The sequence below is a fragment of the Copadichromis virginalis genome, linkage group LG13 (genome assembly GCF_057382275.1).
Source record: "Copadichromis virginalis isolate Kocher_CV1m ecotype Utaka linkage group LG13, C_Virginalis_male_GT1.1, whole genome shotgun sequence".
NCBI classification, from domain to species: Eukaryota; Metazoa; Chordata; class Actinopteri; order Cichliformes; family Cichlidae; genus Copadichromis; species Copadichromis virginalis.
The window spans coordinates 12,797,869-12,824,200 of NC_140630.1; the positions used below are offsets into that span (position 1 = coordinate 12,797,869).

The 26,332-nt window shown below is 38.1% G+C and overlaps 1 protein-coding gene across 4 annotated transcripts in view; it reads left to right on the forward strand.

Annotated features, from left to right (window-relative positions):
- Positions 1-26,332, forward strand: part of grid1a (glutamate receptor, ionotropic, delta 1a) — a 290,493-nt gene that overhangs the window by 247,960 nt on the left and 16,201 nt on the right. For all 4 annotated transcript variants that reach the window (XM_085477354.1, XM_085477350.1, XM_085477351.1 and 1 more), the window contains exons 6-12: positions 2,351-2,524; positions 5,349-5,510; positions 6,630-6,749; positions 16,866-16,967; positions 18,427-18,624; positions 19,703-20,033; positions 22,192-22,330. In XM_085477354.1, coding sequence (XP_085333480.1) covers positions 2,351-2,524; positions 5,349-5,510; positions 6,630-6,749; positions 16,866-16,967; positions 18,427-18,624; positions 19,703-20,033; positions 22,192-22,330 — 1,226 coding nt within the window. The remainder of the gene's footprint in view (positions 1-2,350; positions 2,525-5,348; positions 5,511-6,629; positions 6,750-16,865; positions 16,968-18,426; positions 18,625-19,702; positions 20,034-22,191; positions 22,331-26,332) is intronic.

Here is a 26,332-nt window from a genome sequence, read left to right on the forward strand (position 1 = left end):
TTCCAGGTATCACAGTTAACGATCAGCTTTTGGAGGACAGGATTGTATCTAATTTAGAAAATCTTCAATTTTGTACAATTTTCTCAACAGTATCATCATATCTTCTTTTTGATGTATAAGAAGAAGATGTTTATGTATTGAAATCTCCGTTTCTGATAACATCGGTCAATGTGTAACAGATAAGCAAAGACTTCTTTGGATTTCAGTGTTCCTGATGTTTACCTTTATTTTTCTAATATAAAATGACCGCAGGGCAGCAATGATTCATGTATATCACTAGATCATTTCATAATATAATAATATTATTGTCTGTCTAGCTACTGAGAGCTGTTCTCCCTCAAATATGTATTCAAAGGACATAAAAAGGTGTGCGTGTTCATTGACGAGAACACCTCAAAATAATATCATAACCACGGGGCTTTGCGCTTCATGTCTAACTCCTATTTCCTCTTAGCTTAGTCACCCGCAGCTTTAAAAGAGCACCTTAACTGTTAATTAAATGATTGTCAGATTAATGCTATAATTTTTATATATTTCTAGTGAGGGATTAATAACATAGAATGAGCAGCACAAAGAGGATAATTTAGGCTTTCTGTCAGATAGACTTGATTTGATTAATATGTTTTGGTCGTTGAAACATTGCTATACTTTATTCCCTTTTTCTAATATTTAATAGGGTTATTTTGAAGGGGCTTTAACAACTTGAAGTAATTTTGTGACACCTGTAGAGTTTAAAAGTAGTTTGTATATTATCTTTTTTCATCAGAATTAATATTGCAATTTGACTTACAGGCTACTATAATCACATAGAGTGGCCCATTGAGATTAATAACCCTTCTAACGGTTCAATCCATCCCTCAGATGACCATTGCGGTCCGCTTGCTTGAAATATGTGTAATATCTCTCCTCAAAGTTTAAAAGGCACATGTTTCATGAGCCATGTCCTATTGGGAAATGTCACAGCCAGGTCAGGTTATGACATAAATGTCACATGTGATGGTGACAGAATACTTGGACTAGGTGACACTAAAAGTTATTAACTTGGATGGGAGAGCTCATTTCTGTGAACCATGTTGTGAACCATAATTTGCCCGATTAAAGTGTCCTGGCAACTCGTGAATATTCATCAGTTCCACTTGTCTGGCTGTGAAGAGTCTGAAAAAAAAGAGTCATAGGAAAGAAATAGATGAGCTAGAATCACCAATGAGACAAAAGATATTTGGGAAATTGACAAAAGAAAAAAGTTCAGCGTGCTCACCACATTGCGTTTTTACAATATGTGTTTTTGACTTAAGGTATATGTAAGAAGAACAGTGTTGAAAAGCAAAAGGCAGTTTGTAAAAAGGCAGATTTGGACTGACAATTTGTAGTGAAGGAACAAGACTGATGGTCAGGTAAAGTAAGGTAAAGGTACAAAGAAAGACTTATTAGGAGTGATGGGAAGATAATAAGAGATTGAAAACCACATTAGGCTGAAAGAAGAAAGGGCCTATACAATGACAGAGTCCCTGAGAAATGAACACTGAGTCTGGACAGAAACCAGCAGGAGAAAAATAATTTAGGGAGGTCAATGCAAAAGAGGTAGATCAAAATGTCTGATTAGGAAAACTGATAAAGAGCATGTATTGAGGGGTGTTTGGTGAGGGACCTGGGGATACTTGAGTCTTGACCCGACAAAACCTCACAGCTTTATTGTCAGATGGCATATGAACTCAGTGTTTCCCCGGAGACTCATTGTCTGCCTCAGCATTGACGATTGTCTGGCTCTGAAAACTAGTAGGCAGCTCAGTGTCTCATGAATATTGATCTGATGCTTCACACAAGTATCCCCCATAGAAGAAGGTCACCTGAACTATTATTGTGATGGATATACTTCTAATGATCATTGATTTGACTCTGTAATGGCAAAACAAGAAGGCTTTGTAGAAAATGAAGTCTGTCTTTAATTGCTAAAAAAGGTGTTTAAATCTTGAAATGACTACAATTATTAAAATATTTTGTGTTTTTTTTAATAGAAAAAAACATTAACTTAATTAATTTGGTTTATTTAACAGACGTATTTGATGAATTAAGCTTTGGTTAAACATTAAACATTTATAAATTGATACAGAAAATTGACATTCTTAAAATGAAGATGACCAAATAAGTTTACATTTCAGCCTCACCATTTATCCATTTTTAAGTCAAGCCCCTCCAAAGTTCTATCTTATTCAAATTTCCACTAAAATCCACAGTTTATCTCATTATTTCACATTGTGCAAATGTCACAATCTAATACAATATGTGACTTTTCATAACTTGTATTCAGTGGAAAGGGGGAATTAAACTGCTTTGTCATTTTCACCTTTAGGAGGTGAGCGATGCAGACATCATGGAGTTAGTTCACAGCTCTCTGGGGCGAATGACCATCATTCGTCAGATCTTCCCGTTGTGGAGGGATACCAATGTTCGCTGTATGAGGAACAATCATCGCATCTCGTCTCTGCTCTGTGACCCTCAGGAAGGCTATCTACAGTCCCTGGAGGTAAAATATACTGAAATATGTACTTTTGAAGCCTTACAAGATTGTCACTCAGACTATATTGACCTGCACGTTACCGTTTAACAAATGCAGTACAATCTATTAACTTTTTTTTTTAGTCTTGTTTAATATGACAAACAAAATTTAAAAAAAAATACTCTTTAGAGTAAGTTAAAGGACTATTATACTAATGCCTGGCTCCATAAATCAGGACTCTGAAGATTCTTATCAATATCAGGTATTCTACAAAATATCTATAAAAATTTTAATGGTGAATAAAAAACTGCATAAATGCACTTAAGGCAATATGATTTGAAGCCATGTGAATTATTATTTAATTTAGACAGTGGAAGGTTGACGTGATTCCTTAATCAAACATACATGTGAATACATTCTACTATATTGTGTATAAACATTTATTAGGTCCCATACTGATGCTGTGCTTATTTATATAAACAACCACTCTTATTTTTTTCCTTTTTCTCAGTGTGATGAAGTGTGTAATTTTGCACAACCAGACCAAATACTGGTGGCATATTGGAGTGTTAAATGGTTCCTTATCGTTTGCTTGAGGTGACTGTAAAAGGTTATAAGTACCTGTTGTCAATTTGAATGCAGTCGATTTCAGCAGATTTTAGTGGAGATGGTTTCTTTTATTATTATTTTTTTCCTTTAATCAGGAAAAAGTAACAAAACAGGTAAAGAAAAATCTCTGCTCTTAAACCTTCATTGTCAATGAGCGTGCTCGAAACACATGTGTTTAATTAAGAGCCTTTAAAGATGCACAACAGTAGCAGTGTGATGGACATTGTCACAGTGGGTTTTAGACTGATAGCAAGTTCATGCTTGTTCTTTTTTGTTAACTTTATTTTTTTGCCTTATACATTTTGCTGTGGATACTTTTAAGATAATAAATGTGTGCTTCAGACCAACAAACTTATTTAATATACTTCATCCAGTACCAGTGACAGATAAATGAAGCAAGATGTGTTTTTTTCTGGTTTGTGTTTACCACAAATTGCCTGTATAAAGATCTGAACGTAATTACTTACACAAATTTTCCCCGGTATTTGTAGTGACTGTACAGCGTACGCATGCAACCATAGTGTAAAGTACAAGCATCTGCCAAGTGCCAATGAATACAAATACTAACTGATTATGCATGCAACAGAATATATATTAAACTCCCTTGGTACGATAATTATGAGGGACATGAATGCCCATGAATATCAATGACTGCAGCTTAGTGTGTCTAGAGACTAACTGGCAGAACAGAGCAAATTATTGTTTTAAATGAAGGAAAAGGGTTGTTTTAATAACACGCAAATAAATTTAAGTGGCAATGAACCCAAATTACTGTAAACCCGAAATCAGTGCATTACTTGTTAATAAAATCTGAAACTGCAAGCTTAATAAAGGCTTCTGTAGTAAAAGGTATGCTCTAAAAATTCTGCTGCCTTTGATTCGTATTAAGGATTTATCAACCAGAGGAAAGGTAAATTCAATCAGTGACAAGAAGGGTCAGTGTAGAAGACTCGCCATTTGGCTTTCTTGTCTTCCTTACACAATGTCATTCTCTTCTTTGAGTCTTTAAAGTAACCTCACTCACCCAGCCACGTATTGCTTTCAATGCAGAGTTAAGAGGGGCTCCTTACACCTCTCACACTTTTGATCAATCCATCTGGAGTGAAATGGCTGTGCTCCCTGTAGCGCTATTGAAATGTTCACATTCCTTTTTATCCGTACTCCAGACAGATGGCAAAACCATGAAAGAGGGTTAAATAACGGGTAATGGCCGTTTAAGCATTCATCAGAATTGTTAAACAGTGAGTAAAGTACAGTGCTTTACTGTACTAATAAGCCCTTTTTCAATGCTTCAGCTGTGGTGTAACCTTAGAAATCCAGAGATATCAAGCTGCATCTCACCTGGACTTAGCTTCTGACTCGGTGACCTTGGGGAGTTAACTTACATGATGTCTTACCACAGAGAAGCCGCTGCTTGGAGTGGCAGCTACTATTGCCTCTCTGGATATTCTGCTGTGGGAGGATTTGACTTGACTTGACCTAGAGGAGCTATCAAATCCACTGTCACACTATAACAGCAAGCATTTGACATGATTCCTCACACGACACACTGCAATTGAATGGGACACTGAATTCATTAGGCATGTGATTACCGAAGCAGAAACAATTGTTGTTTTGGCATCAGACTGCAGTGGCATCATGACCTTCGCCTCCTGAGTGTTTCATGGAAATTGTTTCACAAATGGAAAAAGTCAAATACCATCATTTTTCAGCAAATCAGCTTGAGTGCTCAAGTAGAAAGCTTCCTGCAAACATAAATTTGGACAGTCATGAAAGAAGTAAGCAACCCGGTCTTCTTTTCATCACCAAAAAGAGGTCCAACTGTCGAAAGTCTTGTCATCATCAAAAGGCGTAGAGGCAATGTGTGGGCATCCTCCAGTTTCTTGTATGGCTGTGGATCCAAAGCAGAAAAGAGCATAGCATAATATGTCCATGTGCACATCTGCAAGGGAGTATAATTGTGGTGTCCCACTGTCAGACAAAAGAAGCAAGAGTTTATTATTCACCAACAATATTTCCTTTTTCTTTTTTTACAGCCCACCTCACCAGAATGAAAAACAAATACTTTTTACTTGTGTGCCACTGCTTTGAGTTTCAGCACCGAGACACTGTGATATTTCCTGCAGTCCTGAAAACTAATATTTGTTTTCTTGGCAGTATGCTGAGTTTGTGTGCTGTTCTGTGTCACAAAGAAGAAACCAAGAATATTTTTTTATTTTATTTTATTGTTTTCCCTCATCAGGTGTCCAATCTCTACTTGTATGATAGCGTATTGATGCTGGCAAACGCCTTCTATAGGAAGCTTGAGGACAGGAAGTGGCACAGTATGGCCAGCCTTAACTGCATGAGGAAGTCTACCAAGCCATGGAATGGAGGATGGTCTATGTTGGACACTATTCAAAAGGTATTTGGGATTGAAGTCACTGTTGCTTTTTGTTTGGTTTTGGCTTGTTTTTAATATAGACACTGCTGTTTCCTTCTAGTTTTTCTTCTTCTAATAGCAGTTGTTTATGGAGTATTTTTTGTCACATATGACTAAGAGTCTGAAATGCATAATGAAGAATTTATGAGAAGCATTAGCATCTATAAAGGGGATTTTTACACTCAAAAGACAGAATGGTGCAATGAACTATTCAGTTATTTTTAAAATGAAACCAGTTTTTATTTTGTGGAAGATTCTGGGCTTTGACGCCTTTGCTCATACAGCCGTCTCTGTTCCCTCATTGAAATAAGGCGTATTATAGCAGAAAGTGGCTCGATGTCATCCATTTCAATCTGATAATGGAATTTTTCATTGTTGCAGAGAGTCATGCTGGTTTAATCTTAAGTGTGAGAGGAAATGACCAAGTTGAGCATGACAAAACGGCAAAGAAAAATGGTGTTCATTGTAGCGGCTATCATATTGTTATGTTATGTCATTCATATGACATGATTTAAGTGAACTAAATTTTCTCTTACACTTTAAGCTTCTTTCTAAAATGCATACAGCGTTTTGACTGGTTAGTGCTTCACAACAACTCAACGTTTGGCTGAACTTTTCTAAATTGTTTTTGATAACCTCCTACTGTACCTAAAGGTCTTGTGGAATGGAATTCATAGGTTAAGGCTTATCATCTTAGAAGTTGCATACATTTTATGGAATGAAGGATGGTAAACAAAACTCTAAATTCATACAGTTCTGTGCAACAAAGCTCCATCTGAGCTTTCGTTAAACGACTTTTTATTTTAAAAGTAGTTGATTTTTTTCTCTACAGAGCCTATTCTATAAAGCAAGTTAATCAAATAAACCAATTGTTTAATGTAACTAAATTTTGATGAAAATATTATGTGCAAAGATATTTATTTTGTGTAATAGAATATGTGTAGGCTATTTGTTGTTATTGTTATTATTTTTTTTCCAATACCTGTAAACTTGCCTAGATCGTAGACACAAGCACACACCTTACAGGACTTACCGCTGCTTCTTCCCTTTCTTTTTCATAACATCTCACACATTTAATACATTCAGCTGTTGTTTCAACAGGGGCGGATAAGTGGCCTGACTGGACTGATGGATTTCCGTGCCGAAGGCTCTAATTCTCATGTACAGTTTGAGATTCTTGGGACCAGCTACAGCGAGACATTTGGGAAAGATGTGAAACGGGTCAGTCTGGAAAATTTTATGTATACTTATTGTACTTGTCTCTTGAGTCCTGGAAAATGTACCAAACACTTGGCAATTGTTTTGCAAGTTGTGACAGTAAAACAAAAGGAAAAAGAACAGAGACACAGAATCAGATTTATTAGGACATGTGTTCTCCTTTTCATATCCATAAGTAAGCATATAATATATTATACAGAATAATATATTGGATTTTGCAACATTTTCTTTTCACAACATCATATATTCTGTACATTAGAACACAAGCTAGTTCATTGGAATAGTGCTGGGTGTTTACTTAGTTGAGGGCTGTAGAGAAATGCAACTAAAATTAAACTGTCATCATGCAAATGCCCCTTTTCAAATCACCTATATTTAGGCAGTCAATTTCAGAACAAGGAAAACTGTTGTCCTGACAGTTTATTTTCTGTAAATGTTTATTTATCGCACATAACAGTTGTGGCTAACTTATTACCAGCGAGGACCCTCTAGGATATGTGTCCATGAGAATCAAAACTTGGTAAACCTTTTTATCAGATATCTTAAAGGTCCTTTGGGGGTTTTTGCTAGAGGAAATATTCCATCGAAGCTGTCCACTTGTCTTTTGGTTTTGTATCGTCACTTCCCAATCTTTATTCTTTGGTTCAAAGCCCTGAAGTTAAACGTTATTTCTTGGTTCAGGAGGTGAATTAAATGAACTTACATGCAGGGCAGATACTCATCTGTACGTAAACCCCTGAAAGCTGTGGTCACAGGGATTAACTACTTGTCAATTAGGTGCCAGGTATTTGGGTGCCCTCTACTGGAGCTCTGGAATTAAACTGCTCTTTTTCCTATAGTCATCCATTTCATCACACCAACCATCTTGGCTTGTTCTACGATCCAAGAATTCAAATAAAAAGTGTGTGTGTGTGTGTGTGTGTGTGTGTGTGTGTGTGTGTGTGTGTGTGTGTGTGTGAGAATATACTTTTATTATTAGAGTTATTATTAAAACACACCATCTCTCATGACGGACACAGACATTTGCCTGTTTTCCATCAGGCTCTGTAAGTTGATTTTGGACTTTTTACTGCAAAACTTGTTTGATCTTTGCGACGGTGTAGAGCTGAAGTGAGAGATTGAGAGCATTATTTGTGCTCTCCTTTCTTAGCTGTAATTTGTTTGTCGCTGTTTGTCCTGATTCAGTCAGGGGCTTCTTCTTGAATGAAGAGGAATTGAGTTTCTTGGCAATCTATGTAGAGCAGGACTGACCAGAAGCGGTAATGAAGATTTAATCACCACTCAGCCTAACAGAAATCATGGAGCCAATTCATCATAATGTGGTCATTAGCATTAGCTAGGAGGACAGACACCCAGAGGAACATATATACACACTGTGCACTCCATAATAAACATGCACTGTACAGCCTGTTTATCTGTCTGAGATCCTTGTTGAATCTCAGAAACCTTCAAGCATACAGCCAGGCAAACATAGAACAGAGGCCAGAGAGCAAGCTAACATGTGGACGCTTATATCTCAAAATCATTAGAGGCACAAGGGGACAGCAAGGTCAGATAATGGGGACAGCAAGGTCAGATAATGGGGTGCCAGCTGCATTCAGTGCTGCTGTTCATTACCCGGTGTGTTCACTAGCTGGCAGAACCATTTACTCTGAGAAAACAGACATGAATTCATCTACCGCTCCACTCTCTTTCTGTACGACACTAATTATTATACCACACTAGAATGCCTCTGCAATATGATGCAGGTTCCTGTTTTTGCTGTACTTTTTCTTTCCCAAGTTGGGTGTAAAAGTGAGTCCATGCCAACCCCTCTCCACCCTTGCCAGCCATCCCCATTCTGTCCCTTTTACTTCCCTTTTATCCTTTCTTCTCATTTCCCATCCTGCTCATCCTTCCCTCAATCTGGTCACTTCTTCCCTTCTTCACTAACCCTTTCTGCTCATTTTTCAGCCCTGGTTTCCTCCCTTTCCATCATCATTTATCTGCATTCAGTCCATTTTCTTCCCAGCCTGATAGGTCTTAGATGAGGCGTCTTTCTGGTTAGAAACTGTAATGAAGACTGAAATACTATTTCCTGGATGGCTACTGTGAGTTTTCTCCACCATCTAGAACTGATGCAGAGTGATCGATGCTGTTGTTGTTGTTGTTGTTTTGGTTTCCCAGTTTGCTCTTATTGATGTGTCAGCTCGTCTATAAGCAGATATTGCTAATGACTTCCAGCTTACACGAAGCTCTCATAGAGAAAAGTCAATTCATTTGAATGTAATTATTCCTTCAAGCCACTATCTTGCATGTATCATGCAGTAGTTATTCGCGAATGTGTCTACAGCAACAGCGCTGGTGTTAATGTATTATTCGGAACCACTTTTTAACACACTTAAACTAAAAATATTACCCTACATTAAATATTACTGTATATCTGCTTGATAGTCTCTTAAAAGGGCTGCTTTGAATTCTCTTCATTTAATTTTATGGTTGCAGTGTTAGTCATGGAACTATAACATGCAGCAGCTAGTGCTGATGTTCCCGTTGACACTGTTCCTAACTGTCCTATTTTGCAATGAAAATAATCTATGATATGGCGGCCTAAGAAATGTTTGTTGGGAGCTAGATTCCAAACTAGAAGATATTACGAACATACTTTAATCTAAAAACGTTTTGAGTCCTAACAGGAGTTCAGTTTGCTACAATGTAAATGCACAGCATTTGCTGAATCTGGTAATTTGGCTGGTTATTACAGTACAGTACATGCATGTTTTAAACTCCTCCCCAGGATACTAAAACGACTTTTTCATCAGCAGTTATAATCTGGTATGTCTGGAGACTAGCTTCTTGGCAGATTTAAGTAAAAATGCACCAGATTCAGAAGAAAGTACATGTTAACACTTCTAGTTGCCAACACTTTTCTAAAACCTACCCAAGTGCTGCTAACTGGAGCAGTCTTTGCACCATATCAGACCGAGTCTGTGCGCACATAATCCGGCCAAATCTGGCAACGTTGCATTGACCAAGCCAAGCTTAGACACCAGGGATCCAGGTGTATTTCCCTTTGTTAAATCAGTCGCTTAGTCTGGATAAAATCACCCTTTAATGTTGTGACTTTTGATATTCATGATAGTAGATAGTAGGTTCACATGAGCTCTAATGTGGCTTGTTGCACGGCCATCTAAAAAGCAGGCATTTATTGATCGCTGATTTATTCATCCTCAACCCTATTTCTCATAGACCCATGAGGCAGAAATGACATTAAATAGTCTCTAAAGGGCACGTCTCTCTTTCCAACAATAGATCTACAGGGGGTTGATAGGGCTGTTGATCTAGCGATTCTTTTGCCAGGCTCTGAGATGTCTAGCTTCGGGAAACTCACTTTCTGGCTCCTGTGCTGGTTTTCCAATCTCCTGTACCTACTTTGGTTGTAACCCACAGGTGGATAAAGATCATTTCACAAAATTAGGTAACCTTTATTTTAAATGTTATATCATAATGTACTTCTGGGCCAATTAAAATTAATTATTTTTGCTGGGTCTGTGGTCTCACCAGATAATTATCACATATGGAAAGTAATAATTAAGTTTTTGTTTTTTTTTACATACGTTCAATCACAGGCCCCTGTAAGCAGTGCCAGACACCTGTTAATGCTGAAAATCCTCAGTTGACAATTGATTGATAAATTAACAGCTTACTGAAGCTCCATTAACCATATCCAATTTATTTAGTTTGGTAAAGTTGCATAGTCAGAAATAAATAAATCACAGAAGCATTGTAATCCTGTAACTTGTGCAACTGTTATCATGTGCAAATTGCCTTTTCTCACAAGTGTCTGCATAAAAGAAAAGCATTAAAACTGTCTGTACCCACTTATGCTTGTCTGACTGCCACACTGTGCTGACAAAAGTAAATCCTTCTGAGAGTCTCAAATAATTGGATGAAAAGTGGATGATATTCTCTTCATCCCTGAATGTATTTTCTCTTACATGCTTCAATCCATCATAAAAATAATACTGAACAAATGTTAACACCCTTATAACCGGTGATATGATTTTAAATGTGCAAAATCATCTGCTCTTTGTTCACTTTTCAGTAAATTTAATGAGTTGAAAACAGAACCAGTGCCCTACGTTTTACGTTAGCCTGCAAATTTGCATGTCACACCATCATATGTTCACAGTATTTTTAAAGTCGACACTGTATACAGTGACTCAATGGATCTGCCTTTCTTCACCTTTTGTATGTAGTCGTTTACTATAATAATTCATATAAAAAGAGAGGAAGGGTTATACTGCTGCTTGAATAACTGCACTCATCAAACTACTGTGGCACACACTGTACATTGTATTAAAAGTCTTAGTATAAATGCATGAATAGCAAATAACAGGGAGAAAAACTGATCACTGAGTGCTTTTATTTTACTTCTGGTTTTCTTAAGGCAATGATTTCTATTCAGAAATGGGGTGAACTCATTTTCATTTTGTATTTCTTCTTCCTTTTCCGTTTTGTTCGTTTCTATTCCCCTTCATTTCTTTTTTTTCCACTGTCTGACACAGTTTTACAGACTAAATCCTGCTTCATGTTGCTTATTAGAGGTTAGAGTGATAGACTGGCGCCATGTCTGCCAACCTCATTTTTAGTATATCAGGACAGATAAGATGTCTCTTTTCTTGGCTAATTTAAATGGCTAGCTTATTTTTCACTGTAGTGCTGATGATTAGAGATAACAGAGCCAGTCCCACTCCAGTGTTTTCCTCTGGGATGGAGAAGGTAAAATGGAACATTAAAAATAAATAAGTATTGTGTCCATTTGTACAGACAAATCATGACAACACATGTGTGAGTACTTATTACAGAGAAACTTTTGCAGCAGGGATAACTCTTGTCGGTACTGTCAGGGCACTGGTGCATTAACATCTGTTTGGGTTTTGAGTTGAATGGCAGTATATAATTACAAATGCTATTAGCTTGCTCTATCAATTTACCTTTCTTAAATTTTGAAATGTGAATTGTAGCTACAATAACCAGTGCAGCTTCAATTACCCTGTGACTTTTATTGTGTGCTCTGACACAGTGTGTTTTTTATCCATTAAATTATTTACATTTACATTTTGTTATTTATATATTATATATATTATATTGTAATATATGTATGGTCGGAGGGTAAGATGGCGCCGCCATTGCGTGCAATAGGTCGGCAGCCTTATGAAATTTCCCCTTGTGGGACTAATAAAGGTACCGGTATATCAAATCAAATCAAATCAACTAAATGTATAAAAAGTAGGAAGCACCAAGTTTTTGGAGCAGTATTTTAATAACAGAAATCAAACAGTTTTGGTGCATTTTTTTAGCCTTGCAACAGACTAGCAATCTTTCCAGGGTGTACCCCCCTCTAAAATAGTCTTCTAGGATAGGCTCCAGCCCTTGAATCTGATGTGCTGAAGAAAATGGATTGATGGACTTTTTAAAAAAATGGGAATATAGTATGTAAGGCAAAATTTCAGTCAGTATTTGGTTTGGCCACCTTTAGTCCTTGTCACAGATGACGTTTCTTTAAGGATGCAGGTGGAATTCTCCAGACTTCTGACTGATAGCGTTCTATTATGCGCTTTCCTATCCCAGCATGCTTTTCCTACACTGGCAGTGTTTATGGGATCATTATCATCCTTAAAAATGAAGCTGTTGCCAATCTGAAACTTTCTTGATGATAACGTGTGGTGGATCAATATCTGACAGCACTTTCCTACTAGACGTCTGTCCTGAACTCCTCTGTACATATTGAGGACAATTTGAATCAAGTTTGGATTCAACACCAGTCGCCGCTTATTTCCCGCCCAGTTTGTGTGTAATCTGGCACATTTCAGCCTTTCTCTTTGTTTCTGTTTGTTCATAACTTGGCTGCATAACAGCCCCAATTTCACTTAGACCATTTCTGATAAGGCTTCAATGAACAGAAGATGAATTAACTGAAGACCCAGATACATCTCTCAGGTCATGCGTCATAAAGCAAAAAAATATATAGAAATTAGGGGTGACTTAATACTTTTGCACAGTACTACAGTATGGCATTAAATGTATTTAATAAGAACGGTTGATTCAAGGACACCTAGAAAGGCTCACCTGACACAAGCAGTGACTGGGGTAGGCATACTCATATGATGAGTCACACAAAGATTGTGGGTCAATAAGAAGCTTTCTTGTATGATGAGCTTGTCAATATGTAAGCACTTGGCTCACTAAACTAGCAAAAAGGACAAGCAGAATAGCTGCAACTAGCTCAAACTGTAGTTCCCTGTCCATAATGATGAACATTTAAAAGTTTCCATAAAATGGAACCAAATGCTCTCTGTTAGTTTTTTTAGACCATCCAATAATTGAGACAGTAGTGGCGCTGTGAAAGGAGAGCTGTCTGACTGCCATCCATTTGTTGTTTTCAAATAGTCATTGGCATTTACTGAGCAATATTACAGATGATTATTTAAATCTATTGAGCATCATGACCATTAGCTAAATAGCAGCCTGTTTTTGTTGTGACTTTTTAAATGGTTTAGAGCATTCTCATTTGCACAATATCCTCCAAACAAAGCATACACCTTCCAAATAATTTAACACATGTGACTTTGTTTGAACTTAAATAAATAGCACAAGTAAAAGGACTGCTTTAAAATTGTAGGAGAGGTCTTCTAAGAAAAGTACATATCATCGCGATTAAAAATTGCCGGTGGTATAAACCATCATCTTAGTTTGTTCAATTGCCGTTCAGGAGAAATCCATTCACAGGAAGCAGGTTAGGTTGATCTTTATTTTTTCACATAATTGTATTGTTGTATCATAAAAAAAACTTGAAATGGGAGGTTAGTACTAAAAAGTGGTTAGTACTACCTTATTATTATGCAAAGAAACATCTATGGCTCACCTTCATATAATATTATAATTCTCTTTGGTGTCTATTCATGAAATTAGATACAGTGTTGTCAAAGAATACATATCAATTTTAACTATTTGAAATGGTTTTACTGATTATTTTCAGCTTTATTTATTTTTCAATCTATGAATTCATACTTCAGTAGCAGCTGTGCTTTCTGTCTTCTCACATACTTGACATACACTTGACTATCAACATAGCCTCTCCTCGAGAATGAGGCGTAAATTGCATGACATTTTCAGAGATGTGTGTGCCCTACTTGAACTTTTTATTAGAGCAAACATGTACCTCATTGTCAAATTAAAGCGTTGTTACATTTAACAAGACACTCTTAATTAAGATTTGTTTCCCTCAGCGACATCGTAATTTTCCCAGTTGTTTCTTTGTGGAATTTATTCCCCGTGAATTCTTGGATTTCCTCCCATAGACTGAATAGGGATCGGACTTCCATCATAAGTTCATAAGATCTGCAGTCCAAAATGAAATTAGCAAAAAAATTATATTTACAAGGTGAACATTAGCCTCAGATAGAAGATTTGTTCATTCATTCAAAAGTCCTGTAACGTGTGACTAAATGCTTAGCGATGCAAAGACTTTAGAAAAAGTTAAACCCTAATCAAAGGAAGAGCTCGAAGGAGCAGGGAAAAAGTCATTTCACATTAAACAACAAAAATCAAACAACAAAAAACATTTTTTTTGTAATACATCCTCTCTTGACATAAATACCCATCCTTTTTCACTGTCACATCCTCGGAAATCTCATCACATTTCCTTTATTTGTTGCAGACAGATTGCATTATTATGTTCTAGTAAAGCAATTTTTAACCTACAAGTGACTTTTCAAAGCTGGTAATCAAAGGCCACCGTGTGTTCATTCATTTGTTACTCTTTCAGATGCAAGGAGTGTGGCTTTGCCATATATATTGTTTGTGACCTTCCTGGTGGCATGCTGGTGTGCAAAGCTCTGTGAAGTAGAAGTGTTCCTCTTTAGTGTTCTTCAGTTTACAGAGCACAGATTGCTCAGTGTTTTTCACTGAGGGCAAAGCTGCTCATGGAGAAAATAGACCCCTGTGAAGCAAGCAATGCAGACTGACATTTTGCCCCAGCACACACTTAGAAACACAAACATGCAAGCCAGTTGTATACTCCGATGATCCAAAGCATTATTACCACTTATATATGAGGCGAATAACGTCTGTTCTCCCACTCAGCATGTTGGATGCGAGACAAATGGACAAATGTGAGTTTGACTGGTGCATCTCAGAAAGAAAGAGGCTTAGGGGGGTGTCTCAAAACATGAACTGGAGATAGGGTGTGGACTGATGGACTCGAACAAGTCTGATCCATCTTTGATCCACCGTTATCCACCATGAACTTGAACAAGTTGACTATTACAGTAGAAGTGTTGAATACATGCTTTCAGAGCTATGCTCATAACCTTTGTAAGGTTCATATATTTCCAACAAAACATGATTTAATGCAAGAAATGACATTTTAGTCACACATATGTGACTAAACACAAACAGTCATCCATGATCCTTGACTGTGCTTAGAAGTCACAATTCATTAGTGGAATCCTGCAGGAGGAGAAAACTGTTCACATACCAACAGAAGCTGATGTGCTACAAGCATGATTCATTTCATCGATCATTTTGCAGTAAAGCTATACATAGCAATGAGAATTTGTAAACTTGCATGCTCTGCAGATGGGCTGTGAAGAACAAAAGATCCAGCTGATAATGGAATGCACTTGTGATGTTTTATCAAAGCCTCTGTGATTGCCTCAGATACTTGCTTTTTATTCACAGATGAATGCTTTTGTTGCTCCCTTATTTGTCTGCAGTAATTGTTGCTTTCTCTTGATGGTGTTGTTGTTTGTAATTTTAAGTTTGCATTTGTGAATGGTGTAAGTAACTTTTTTCTTCATTTTGTTTTTCTTATAAAACATTTAGTCAAACAGAACATTGCAAGAACAATAGACAACAGATACAAAATAACACCTAAGATAAGATTATTAACGCACACTTTATTACACTAATATAATCATATTTTAATACTCAAACACGCCTTATGTATGTTTATATGAAACAGAGAAAGACCATTGGTGCTCACATGTTCTATGTAGCAGTTTGGACAATGATCAAACAACTGAGGAAGAGTTTCAAAATCCTTTTGATTTGAGCACACAGATGGGCCTGGATTGCAAGGGGTCTCACTGTCTCTTCAGCATGTGACAGTTTTCTTTGGCATAAGATTTGCCGGTTACATTTGTGTTCATTATAGTGTTATCATCTGCTGGCTCAGCATCCACTGAGCGAGGTTAGGTGGAATAAGCTAACTAAATGCTTAAAAACATTTTTTAAAAAATCTTCTTTGAAATTAAAAAAAATTTAAGCTAAAATAATGATTTAAAATAAATGTTGGAATAAAATAAAACTCATATATGCTTTACTATATTTTAAATAGACTAATCTAACAAAACTATAGTATGAGTGACTTTTGCATACTTTCTATAGCATACTGCTTTTTTAATGTTTTCGCTGGAGCTCGATGTGCTGTTGGCAAAAAAGGTCTGTTGTCTGACCGTGGGCTACCATTCTTGTCCTGTCAGCTCAAATCTCAAAGACCACTCCAAATGACACGTCGGATCCTTGAGAATTCTTGTCCAGCTAGCAGCACTGATTAAGAATTTAACAAACACTAGACTCACAGACGTGAGGTGTGGCTCAAAAAGTTGATAGCGTGGAATGAGAGTTTTAAAGTCAAGCGATATCTTAGACTCGAGACGCAAACTAAAAAGTGATGGGTTTGAAATTCTGTTTATCTGTTTTGTTTTTATTCTCAAATTTTCCACATGATGAGCACAAAGTGCATAAAATATCCCCATCGTATTCATTTTGCTTGCATCTTCATTCTTATTGCCACTTTCTTTGTGTGTGTGTGCCAATACATTTGTAGTTGAAAACATAGGAATTTAATATCAAACCAGTTTACATATTAATGTAGGCATTTGGCGACTGAGTTATGATTATCATTGCAGGGAAACAACACTATACTTCAATACAAACACTTCAGCTCTCATGCTTGGTTTTTATTCTGTTCTACCTGTAATAAATATATTACAGAGCTGTTCTTTAGAGGCTTGCTACCTGATAAGTTCTTATTTTTTCCTCATCTGTCTTATTTCTCTTTCTCCTTATTAGCTGGCAACCTGGGACTCCACTCGTGGTTTGAATGGTAGCCTAAAGGAGAATCGGATAGAAAGTGGTATGCATGGAGTAACACTCAAGATTGTAACATTACTGGTAAGTTGTGGGAGTACAGCGAATCTATTAACACTTGAACTGCGTAGGCAAATATCTGAGAAAGAAACACCAAAATATAAGCAAACACATTTGTTAGTTTTTTCTTTTTACCCACAAATTAAGCATCAGTGTTTCTGTAGCACATACACTAGCACAGTTTTGCTGCATTTTTTTCAGATATTCATACATTAACCCTACATGTTTTTGACATTACCTGGGGTTTACATCATAAAGTTTGCTGTTGATAATTAACTGCAATTTGTGTGGCTTTTATTCTATTTTTGCAATAAATATTTTCTTTTCCAGGTTAGATCAAATGTCTCGTGTGCACAGCATGAAGCAAAAACTTTATTTACATGATACACAACACTGCATATTTCTTTAAAGCTTGAATTTCAACATAAACTAAATACAACAGAACAAACAGATTAGTGAAACTTGATCCCTCGGCTAGTAAAGTCATGTTTTTAAGCTGAACCTTTTAACCGAACCTCTGCTATCACGTGCGGCAGTTTGCTAAACATTCAGCATAATATACAGAAAGGGGTACAATGAATATTTTTTTACTCAAAGTATTTATTTCAGTCATTATAATCATTATGAGAGAGGACACTGCACATTTTCTCTGTTTCAAAGTGAAATATTAAGTCGTGCTCTCTGTCTTGTCCTGAGAATGTAGCACAGCAGAAGCCTGCTAAGCATCAGTCCTACGCTGCAGCGGCTTTTCTTAGACCGCTTGTCATATTCTAGTAGCAAAGTCTCTAACCTTGTCCTCCCCCTCAGTCACTTCTCCACCTCCTCAGTCTCCATTTTTCCTCTTTTTCACACATGATTTACCTGCAGCTTATTCATTCACATGAGTTCAGCTAAGCTCTTTCCTGGCAGTGTCACTTAATCAAGTCATTTGCCCCAGCCCACTTAACCACCAGCACCACAACCACCCCTCCTTACCTGTCCCCCTCCTGTTTTTCTCAGCTCGCCTTAGTCCACCTTCACCCATTTAATTCTGCCCTGACACTTTCAACCCATAAAGAAGAACCAGGAGTCGGTGCAATAAATTCAGAATAGCAATTTCCACATTGATGACCCATAGCATTTGTCATGGCGCCATGTGTTACGGGTCAACAGTTGCTAAGGAAACTATTTTATTAAGATTAAAGTAGATCACCCAAAAGCTCTTCATAAAGGTGTCACCCTGCTGTTCTTAAGATGACTGACTGTGTCCTCGCTTCAGTTGCCAATCTGGCCCTTAGGGGATTTTGGTGCATTTTGATAAATGACATTCCTGTCATTAAGCACACACACACACACACACACACATACTCTAGTCTTTTCAAAGTTTAAGTCTAAATCCATGGCCGTGGAGATAAAATTCACACTTTTCTCAAGATTATGCTAACATTAGTAGCAGATTACCTAAAAGCTCATTTACTATATGACACAATATTGTTTCAAACAGGAAGAACCTTTTGTGATGGTGGCAGAAAATATTCTGGGCCAACCCAAGAGATACAAGGGTTTCTCCATCGACGTGCTAGATGCCCTCGCTAAGATCCTGGGCTTCAAGTATGATATCTACCAAGTTGGAGATGGGAAGTATGGCTCAGCACTCCCTAATGGATCCTGGAATGGCATGATTGGAGAGCTCATTGGCAAGGTTAGTGGGTTTTACTTTTTATCTCACTCAATCAATGTCCAGATTTCAGTCCAAATAATTTTTTCTGGGAGTCATGCCATTTTTATTTTGCTCTGAAATAGAAACCTAATAATGAGGCTTAGTAATAAAAAAAAGAAAAAGAAAGAGAGAAAGAAAGAAAGAATCAAACAAACTTTTCTTTTTTTTGTAGTCGGTGTCATCCCAGTTTGATTGAATGGGTCTGAATACTGCTGTTGGAATGGATCCCTGACAAATACTGTTATGATTCATAATAATAATGGATTCAATTTAATAAAGGCAGAAGTGTATATATATTGCGCACTGTACATAGTGTCTTTATAAACTTTCTTAGAGTCTTGTATTCGGTATATGACAGCATGATACACGTTATTACTTAATTCAACTGTTTATCTGAGTGAGCTGTGTGACTTGTTAAATGCAGAAGGAACATTTTCAATGCTACAATAACACACAATAACCATACAGACTATTCAGCAATGTAGCAGGTTAGTTATGATGGACGTTTCATGTCATCATTACAAAAGATTCTGGTTTTTCTTCTGCTGAGGGCACGAATTGGCAGAGAGAAATTGTCTAAGTGAGGACTTGAGTTGAGATGATAGCAAATTCCTGTCTCTTTTTTTTCCTGAAGATCCATTTTTAAATTGAAAATGTGGACTGAAAGAGGTTCTTGAGGTTTATCAGTGTTATTGTGAAGAATGAAAAGATGGCACATAACAAATATCCTTCCAATTCAGAAACACCACGCTAATGGTTTGTCTAGAGAATAAGACGCAAGGTTTTCACACTGTCAGAAAGGATAATTCCTGTGTCAGTGTACATATTAGATTCAAGCTTGGAGGCCTTTTATATACACAGGCAAATGATTTTACAGACACACAAGCCAATCTAATCTCCTAAGTGTTGAGAAAAGATTCACTAATTAATGCAGGTCAAGTTAACTAGATTTGTTTCTGATACCTAACAACATATGACAGTGTAATTATCTCCTCTGTTGATTTAAAATAGAATGTTAGAAAGTTACTGAAAATGGAAACGTATTGTTCTTTGTTCACAGCGTGCTGACTTGGCAGTATCAGCAATCACCATCACGCCAGAGCGTGAGAGCGTGGTTGATTTCAGCAAACGCTACCTGGATTACTCAGTGGGAATTTTGATGCACAAGTCAGAAGAAAAGATCAACATTTTTTCTTTACTCGCACCATTTGATCTGGCAGTCTGGGCATGCATAGCTGCAGCCATCCCTGTGGTGGGCATCATGATCTTCCTGCTCAGGCGCATCCAGGCAGTGCGCTGCCAGAACAATACAGCCGGTCATCCACCACCTACCGTTTCCACTTCGCTTCAGAGTGCTATCTGGATTGTCTACGGTGCTTTTGTGCAACAAGGTGGGTAATAGAGTTTGTGTTAGTCAATGACAACATCCAAAAACAGCAATTGCACATCCTGAACAGTATTTGTCATAACAAAGAGTCAAGGCATTGCAGGTTTTTGTTCCATAGTGACTGTATGAAAACCTGTCTGTATTTAGCCTTCAGTGGCATATCAGTGAAACCCACCAGTCAGACAGTTTTGAATGTGAAACCTGACATGAAATAGAACAAGTCACGAAAAACAATTAAAATGCTTTAAGGGATTAATGACAAAAGAGCACAATGAAAAAGTCAAATCAAGTGAAGAACATATGTTAATGTCTACGGTCTGTGTAGAGAAAATGCTGATTCAGTAGTGAGTCAGTCTGGGGCACAGCGCCCACCTTAGCATTTTCTAAAGGTGCCCTTGACAAAGAGAGCATCCCATCTTTAGATCTGGTGGAGATCCAGGTATGTCCGCTGTGGATAAATGACTACTTCAGCAACTGATGTTAAAGCCTCAGCTGCATCTGTCAAAGTCTGGCACACTGCCCGTGAGCCTTTTTTAACCCAACACCCACTATATTTCAAGATAAGCTAAATTCCTCTCCTTTTTTCTGCCTCTCCCTCATTTCTGGCTCATGTTCCAACGTTGCCACTTTGTGTTTGAGTCAAGTGGATTGCATTTTTTTCTTGGGGATGACGTAGGTCACTTTGATACGGATCTGACTGCTGATGCATAGTGTGCCATTGTCAGAGTGCATAAACTTGGCAATCATATCCCCCCACTGATTTTATAATGATATGCCAACACTTGGCTGGTTTTTGTTGTATGTTCGGTGCACAATGGACTATCTACGCCCAGACATGCTGACTTTTATCACTGCCTTTTTCAAGCAGGGACTACACTTCTTTTGTTCCAAAAGGAGGTCAGACCAAGGTAGAAAATGATCTGAAACTGTCTAGGAGAACAAATTAAACTAACACAATTTCCTTATGAATAAAGGGTTTAATCAATTTGTTTCTAAGATGAAAGAGACTGTACCACAGTGGACCATTGCAGTGGGGTAAAATCCAGTAAAGTTTCCAGAGCCACATTTCACATTCAGTGACCTCAACAAATCAAAGCTGTATGTAATAAAAATGACTGATGCCGCAGTGCTATGCATCTGACAAGGCCCCAGATTTTTTGGGCTTTTTTTCTTCCTTTTCCGAGATGTCATAAGGGTGCAGTTGTGTTGATGGTGACACTTTTAGACAAATATGTTTTCATTACATTTCATATTCCTGAATAATTCAGATGGCATTTCTGTGGCTTTACACTTCAAAATTAGAATTTGTGCTGACATTTTTCTCATGCACCTCAAAAGCTCTTTCAGGACTGTTTTGCAGAGAATGTGTTGGTATGACAGAAGAAATACTGATGATACCAAAGCTAATGTGATGAACCAGTCTCTTAACCTCAAGGAAAACAAGGAAAAGCCAGGATTAAAGATGTGGGTGAAAAAAGAAGGATGAATTTTAATGAGTAGCGTGTTCTTTGGGAAAATTTAAAAAAAAAACAGTAGCATTTCAGGGTAGATGGTTTTGAATACACAAAGCTCTCGGGAAAGTAAATTATTAAATCTTACAGTAATTATACAGAATCACCATGCAGACAGCTTCTCTGGTGTTTTATGCAAATATTAGCACAATTTTTGAGTACATTGCTTTAGAAAATAAAAAAAATATCTTAAAATCATATTGGTAAAAAAAAAATAGAGTCATTACATAAGGTATTATCATATGGCTCTCTTATAACATAATCACAGTGATTGCTTTGTAAAGCAGAATCTATATATTTCAGCAGTATTATAATGTACTATAATGGGTTGCATTTTTTGATTTTTATCAGCAACATGTTTGAAAAACCTGAAACATTTTATGGGTTTGGTTTGGTTTTTTCACTACGTCTTGTTTTATTTGTGATACAGAAAAACAACCACAAATATTCTTTGAAATGAAACTCAATGTCACAAGCAATTTGAGTACAGTACATCACTTTGAAAATTAAATTGGCCAATTTTTGTAATTGAGGAAAGAATGACCTGATAAATCAATCATGGCAGTAGTGATTATTTGAAACCAAACCTGGTGCAAGGCAAAGACTTATTTTGTAGTTTTTAACTCTGTGCTTCTGTCTGTACCACAACAGGAAGTGACTCCATCCTGGGATCAGTGGCTCTCCGTATCGTCATGGGCAGCTGGTGGCTTTTCACCCTTATCGTGTGTTCGTCCTACACAGCAAACCTGGCAGCCTACCTCACTGTTTCACGAATGGACAACGCAGTTCGGTAAAAAAATAAACTTAAAAAAAAAAGATAGATAGATAGATAGATAGATAGTAAAGAAATGATGCTAATCAAAACTAGAGAGCACATAGTTGTATTCGGTATCTGTCTCTTCTTGGTAAAAAGCCCAGCACATGCATTGGCCACAATGCAGTCTGTGAAAATTGGGTGTATTATGCTAGTAGCAGCTAAAGTGGCCTTGAGCTGCTAGCCTCAATTAGGGAACAAGGAGCAGGGACCAGAGTTCTGATAAGCTCAGGCTTTCTTACTTCAAACCAATGGTCTTCAGCCCCAATTGAGCTGACTCAAGGGACATTACTAGAAGCATAACAGAGCCATGAATGGCTTCAAGCTATCTTTTTCTTATCCACATGCTTATGCTAATAAGCATCTGCGTGCTTCAATCTTAAATGCATGTCTTTGCCTATGTGTTATTTATTTGATTTATCTAAAGAGAAGCTTAATTCAAATCACATGTGGATTTTTTTTATATATATAAATATAATATGGGGTGATTTCTTGAGGCATTAAACATTCTACAGTATTTTAATTACAGGGACATGTGCGGCTGAGTTTTAAGAATAATCTGTGTGCATGTCAGTCTACACAGTGCTTCGGTGATTTCTGACCCACTGCCTAACAAATACCCTGTCTTCAGCCAAAATTTTATTTGTCAGTGAATCCAATTTGGTCTGCTGTCTCTCCCCAAAGAATGAGCAGAGAGGCATTTGATTGCATTGGGTCCATCTTCTGTTGAACAAATAGCCACATGTGGACATATGAGTAGACGAGTCGAATGCTAAGCAGTACACAGCTCACCTGTGAAGAGATTTTGTTTGCAGGTGTGTGTGTGTGTGTGTGTGTGTGTGTGTGTGTGTGTGCGCTTCAGTTTAGAGGGACATTAATCTTTGTTGCAGTTTAACAGAACCACACTGGCACTTAAGAATTAAATTGAAGAAGAAAGTACACTGTGACCAGTTTTAAATTGAAAAAAAAAACCTCATGACGTCTGCTGTTTTCAATAGTAACACTAGGCTGTGTTGGATTCACCTTTGTGCTAATCTAAATTGACTATACTATCATCCATCCATCCATCCATCCATTCGCTTCCGCTTATCCTTTTCAGGGTCGCGGGGGGCGCTGGAGCCTATCCCAGCTGTCATAGGGCGAGAGGCAGGGTACACCCTGGACAGGTCGCCAGTCTGTCGCAGGGCTAACACATAGGGACAGACAACCATTCACACCCACATTCACTCGCACATTCACACCTAGTGGCAATTTGGATTATCCAATTAACCTATCCCCACAAGTTGCATGTCTTTGGACGGTGGGAGGAAGCCGGAGTACCCGGAGAGAACCCACGCAAACACGGGGAGAACATGCAAACTCCACACAGAAAGTCCCCGGCCTGATGGTGGAATTGAACTCAGGACCTTCTTGCTGTGCGGCAACAGTGCTAACCACCGTGCCACCGTGCTGCCTACTATACTACTACTACTATACTATCAGTCAAGATAATAATAATAATAATAAGGGATTGCATTTATATAGCGCTTTTCGGGGCCCTCAAAGCGCTTTACGATTCCACTATTCATTCACTCTCACATTCACACACTGGTGGAGGCGAGCTACAGTTGTAGCCACAGCTGCCCTGGGGCAGACTGACAGAAGCCCCCTCTGGCCGTCACCAGTAGGCGGCAGGTGAAGTGTCTTGCCCAAGCACACAACGACCGAGACTGTCCGAGCCGGGGCTCGAACCGGCAACCTTCCGGTTACAAGACAAACTGCCAACTCTTTGAGCCACGATCGACCCGCCCAAGCCAAAGTACTGTATGGACTGGATGCATGCTGCATATGTGTAAAAACTAAGATAAGATAAGATAGAACTTTATTAATCCCTCGGGTGGGTTCCTCTGGGAAATTCGATTTCCAAAAAAGCACAGCACCGACAGAAGTTACAGAGTTATACACACACACATATATATAAATACAGAGACAATATAAATAAAATATACGAAGGGGATAAATAGAATAAATAGGAATAAAAATAAAAATACAAGTGAATTGCACATTTCAAGTATTGAGTCTATTGCACCGTTGACTATTTACAAAAAGTATTGCACAGTGAGGTGAAGAGGCACTACAGCTTAGTTGTTCCCCCCTCCTTTGTCCTCCTGTTTCCCCTCCCTCTCCCCTCCAGAGAGGAGTTAAACAGTCTGATGGCGTGTGGGACAAAGGAGTTTTTAAGTCTGTTAGTTCTTGTCTTTGGGAGAAGCAACCTGTCACTGAACAGACTCTTCTGATTGTTTATGGCCGTGTGCAGAGGATGCCCAGCATTGTCCATAATGTCCATCAGTTTCTTTAATGTCCTTTTCTCTGCCACTGTCACCAGAGTGTCCAGCTTCATGCCGACCACAGAGCTAGCCCTCCTGATCAGTTTCTCCAGCCTGGATGAGTCCTTCTTTGCTGTGCTGCTCCCCCAGCACACCACAGCATAGAAAAGTACTCCAGCAACCACCGACTGGTAAAACATCCTCAGGAGCTTCCTGCAGATGTTAAAAGACCTCAGCCTCCTGAGGAAGTACAGTCGGCTTTGGGCTTTTTTATACAGGTACTCTGTGTTGCATGACCAGTCCAGTTTATTGTCCACCCACAGCCCGAGGTACTTGTACTTGTTGACCACCTCCACCTCCTCCCCCTCTATCTGAACCGGCAGTGGACCTGCTCTAGACCTCCCGAAGTCCACAACCAGTTCCTTAGTCTTTGAGGTGTTGAGTTGCAGGTGGTTTGTGTGACTCCATGCGACAAAGTTCCTCACCAGACTTCTGTACTCCTCTTCCTGATCATCCCAGATACACCCCATGATGGCTGTGTCGTCTGCAAACTTCTGAATGTGGCATAATTCAGAGTTGTAGCAGAAGTCAGAGGTGTACAGGGTGAAGAGAAGAGGGGACAGCACAGTTCCCTAAAAAGATTTTGATGATTACAGCCTGAGATATAGTTTTTTATCAAGCACTGGAAATGGTAATCTTGTATGGAGAAAATATAATTTCTGAAAACTACAGTTTCGCACAGTTTGGCAACACAAAGTAGCAAAACTATCAGTTTATTACACTAAATTAGCCACTTTTTAAAAATTAAATTCAAAACAATTTACTGCACTTCTCCCTTTTTCGACCTGTAAGTGTTTTAAATATGTATTTGACAATATGAATAAGTGGCTGTTTGTGACCCAGTTCCATTAACAAATTTGATCTTTTTTGGCCTGATAAACATTTGCAATAGCTGCTTACTGAGATGCAGAGGAAGAACTCAGTCTGTGTGTCATTTTCACAGATGGTATAGAAAATGTACAATGGCTCTTTAGGACAATCTCTTTTTCTCATTGATCTGGAAAAAATACAGTAGAGTGGCTTGGGAAAGAAAAGCGGTGTGTATTGTGTGGTGCAATTTTTTTTCTAGTATCAAGGAGACATCACTCCTGTGCAGGGAAAAGGTTTGGAATTGAGTTCTTTCAGACGCACGTTGTAAACTCAGTTTTGTGAAAAGCTGTGGAAGAGTGTTGGAAAGAGGAACGTTAATACCTTCATTTAAAGTCCTATTATTTTGGTCAGTGTAGGAACAGCTGGGTCATTACTGTCCATACAGGAATAATCCGAGAGGACTGTGAATTAGAGCAATGCTAAGCACATGCACCGTACCCTGAAAATCCCAACATTCCTCTTTTTTGGCAACATTGTGTAATGTGTACTAATACTCCGACGTACCTGACAGAACAGGGCTGCATATCTCCAAATGTACACAGCTGAAATGTGTCCCTGCTTTGTGTTTGTCACAATGGCATTGGTAGCTTGTCCTCCAACATAAAACCAATATCCTAGCCTTGGAGTCAATGTGACTTGAATTTTATAAATCAGATGGAGTGAGGTTCAGTCCACCTTCCTTCATCTGAAAAACATTAAAGCTCAAGCTGTTGCTTTGATTCTTGGAAAAATCTGTTTTCTT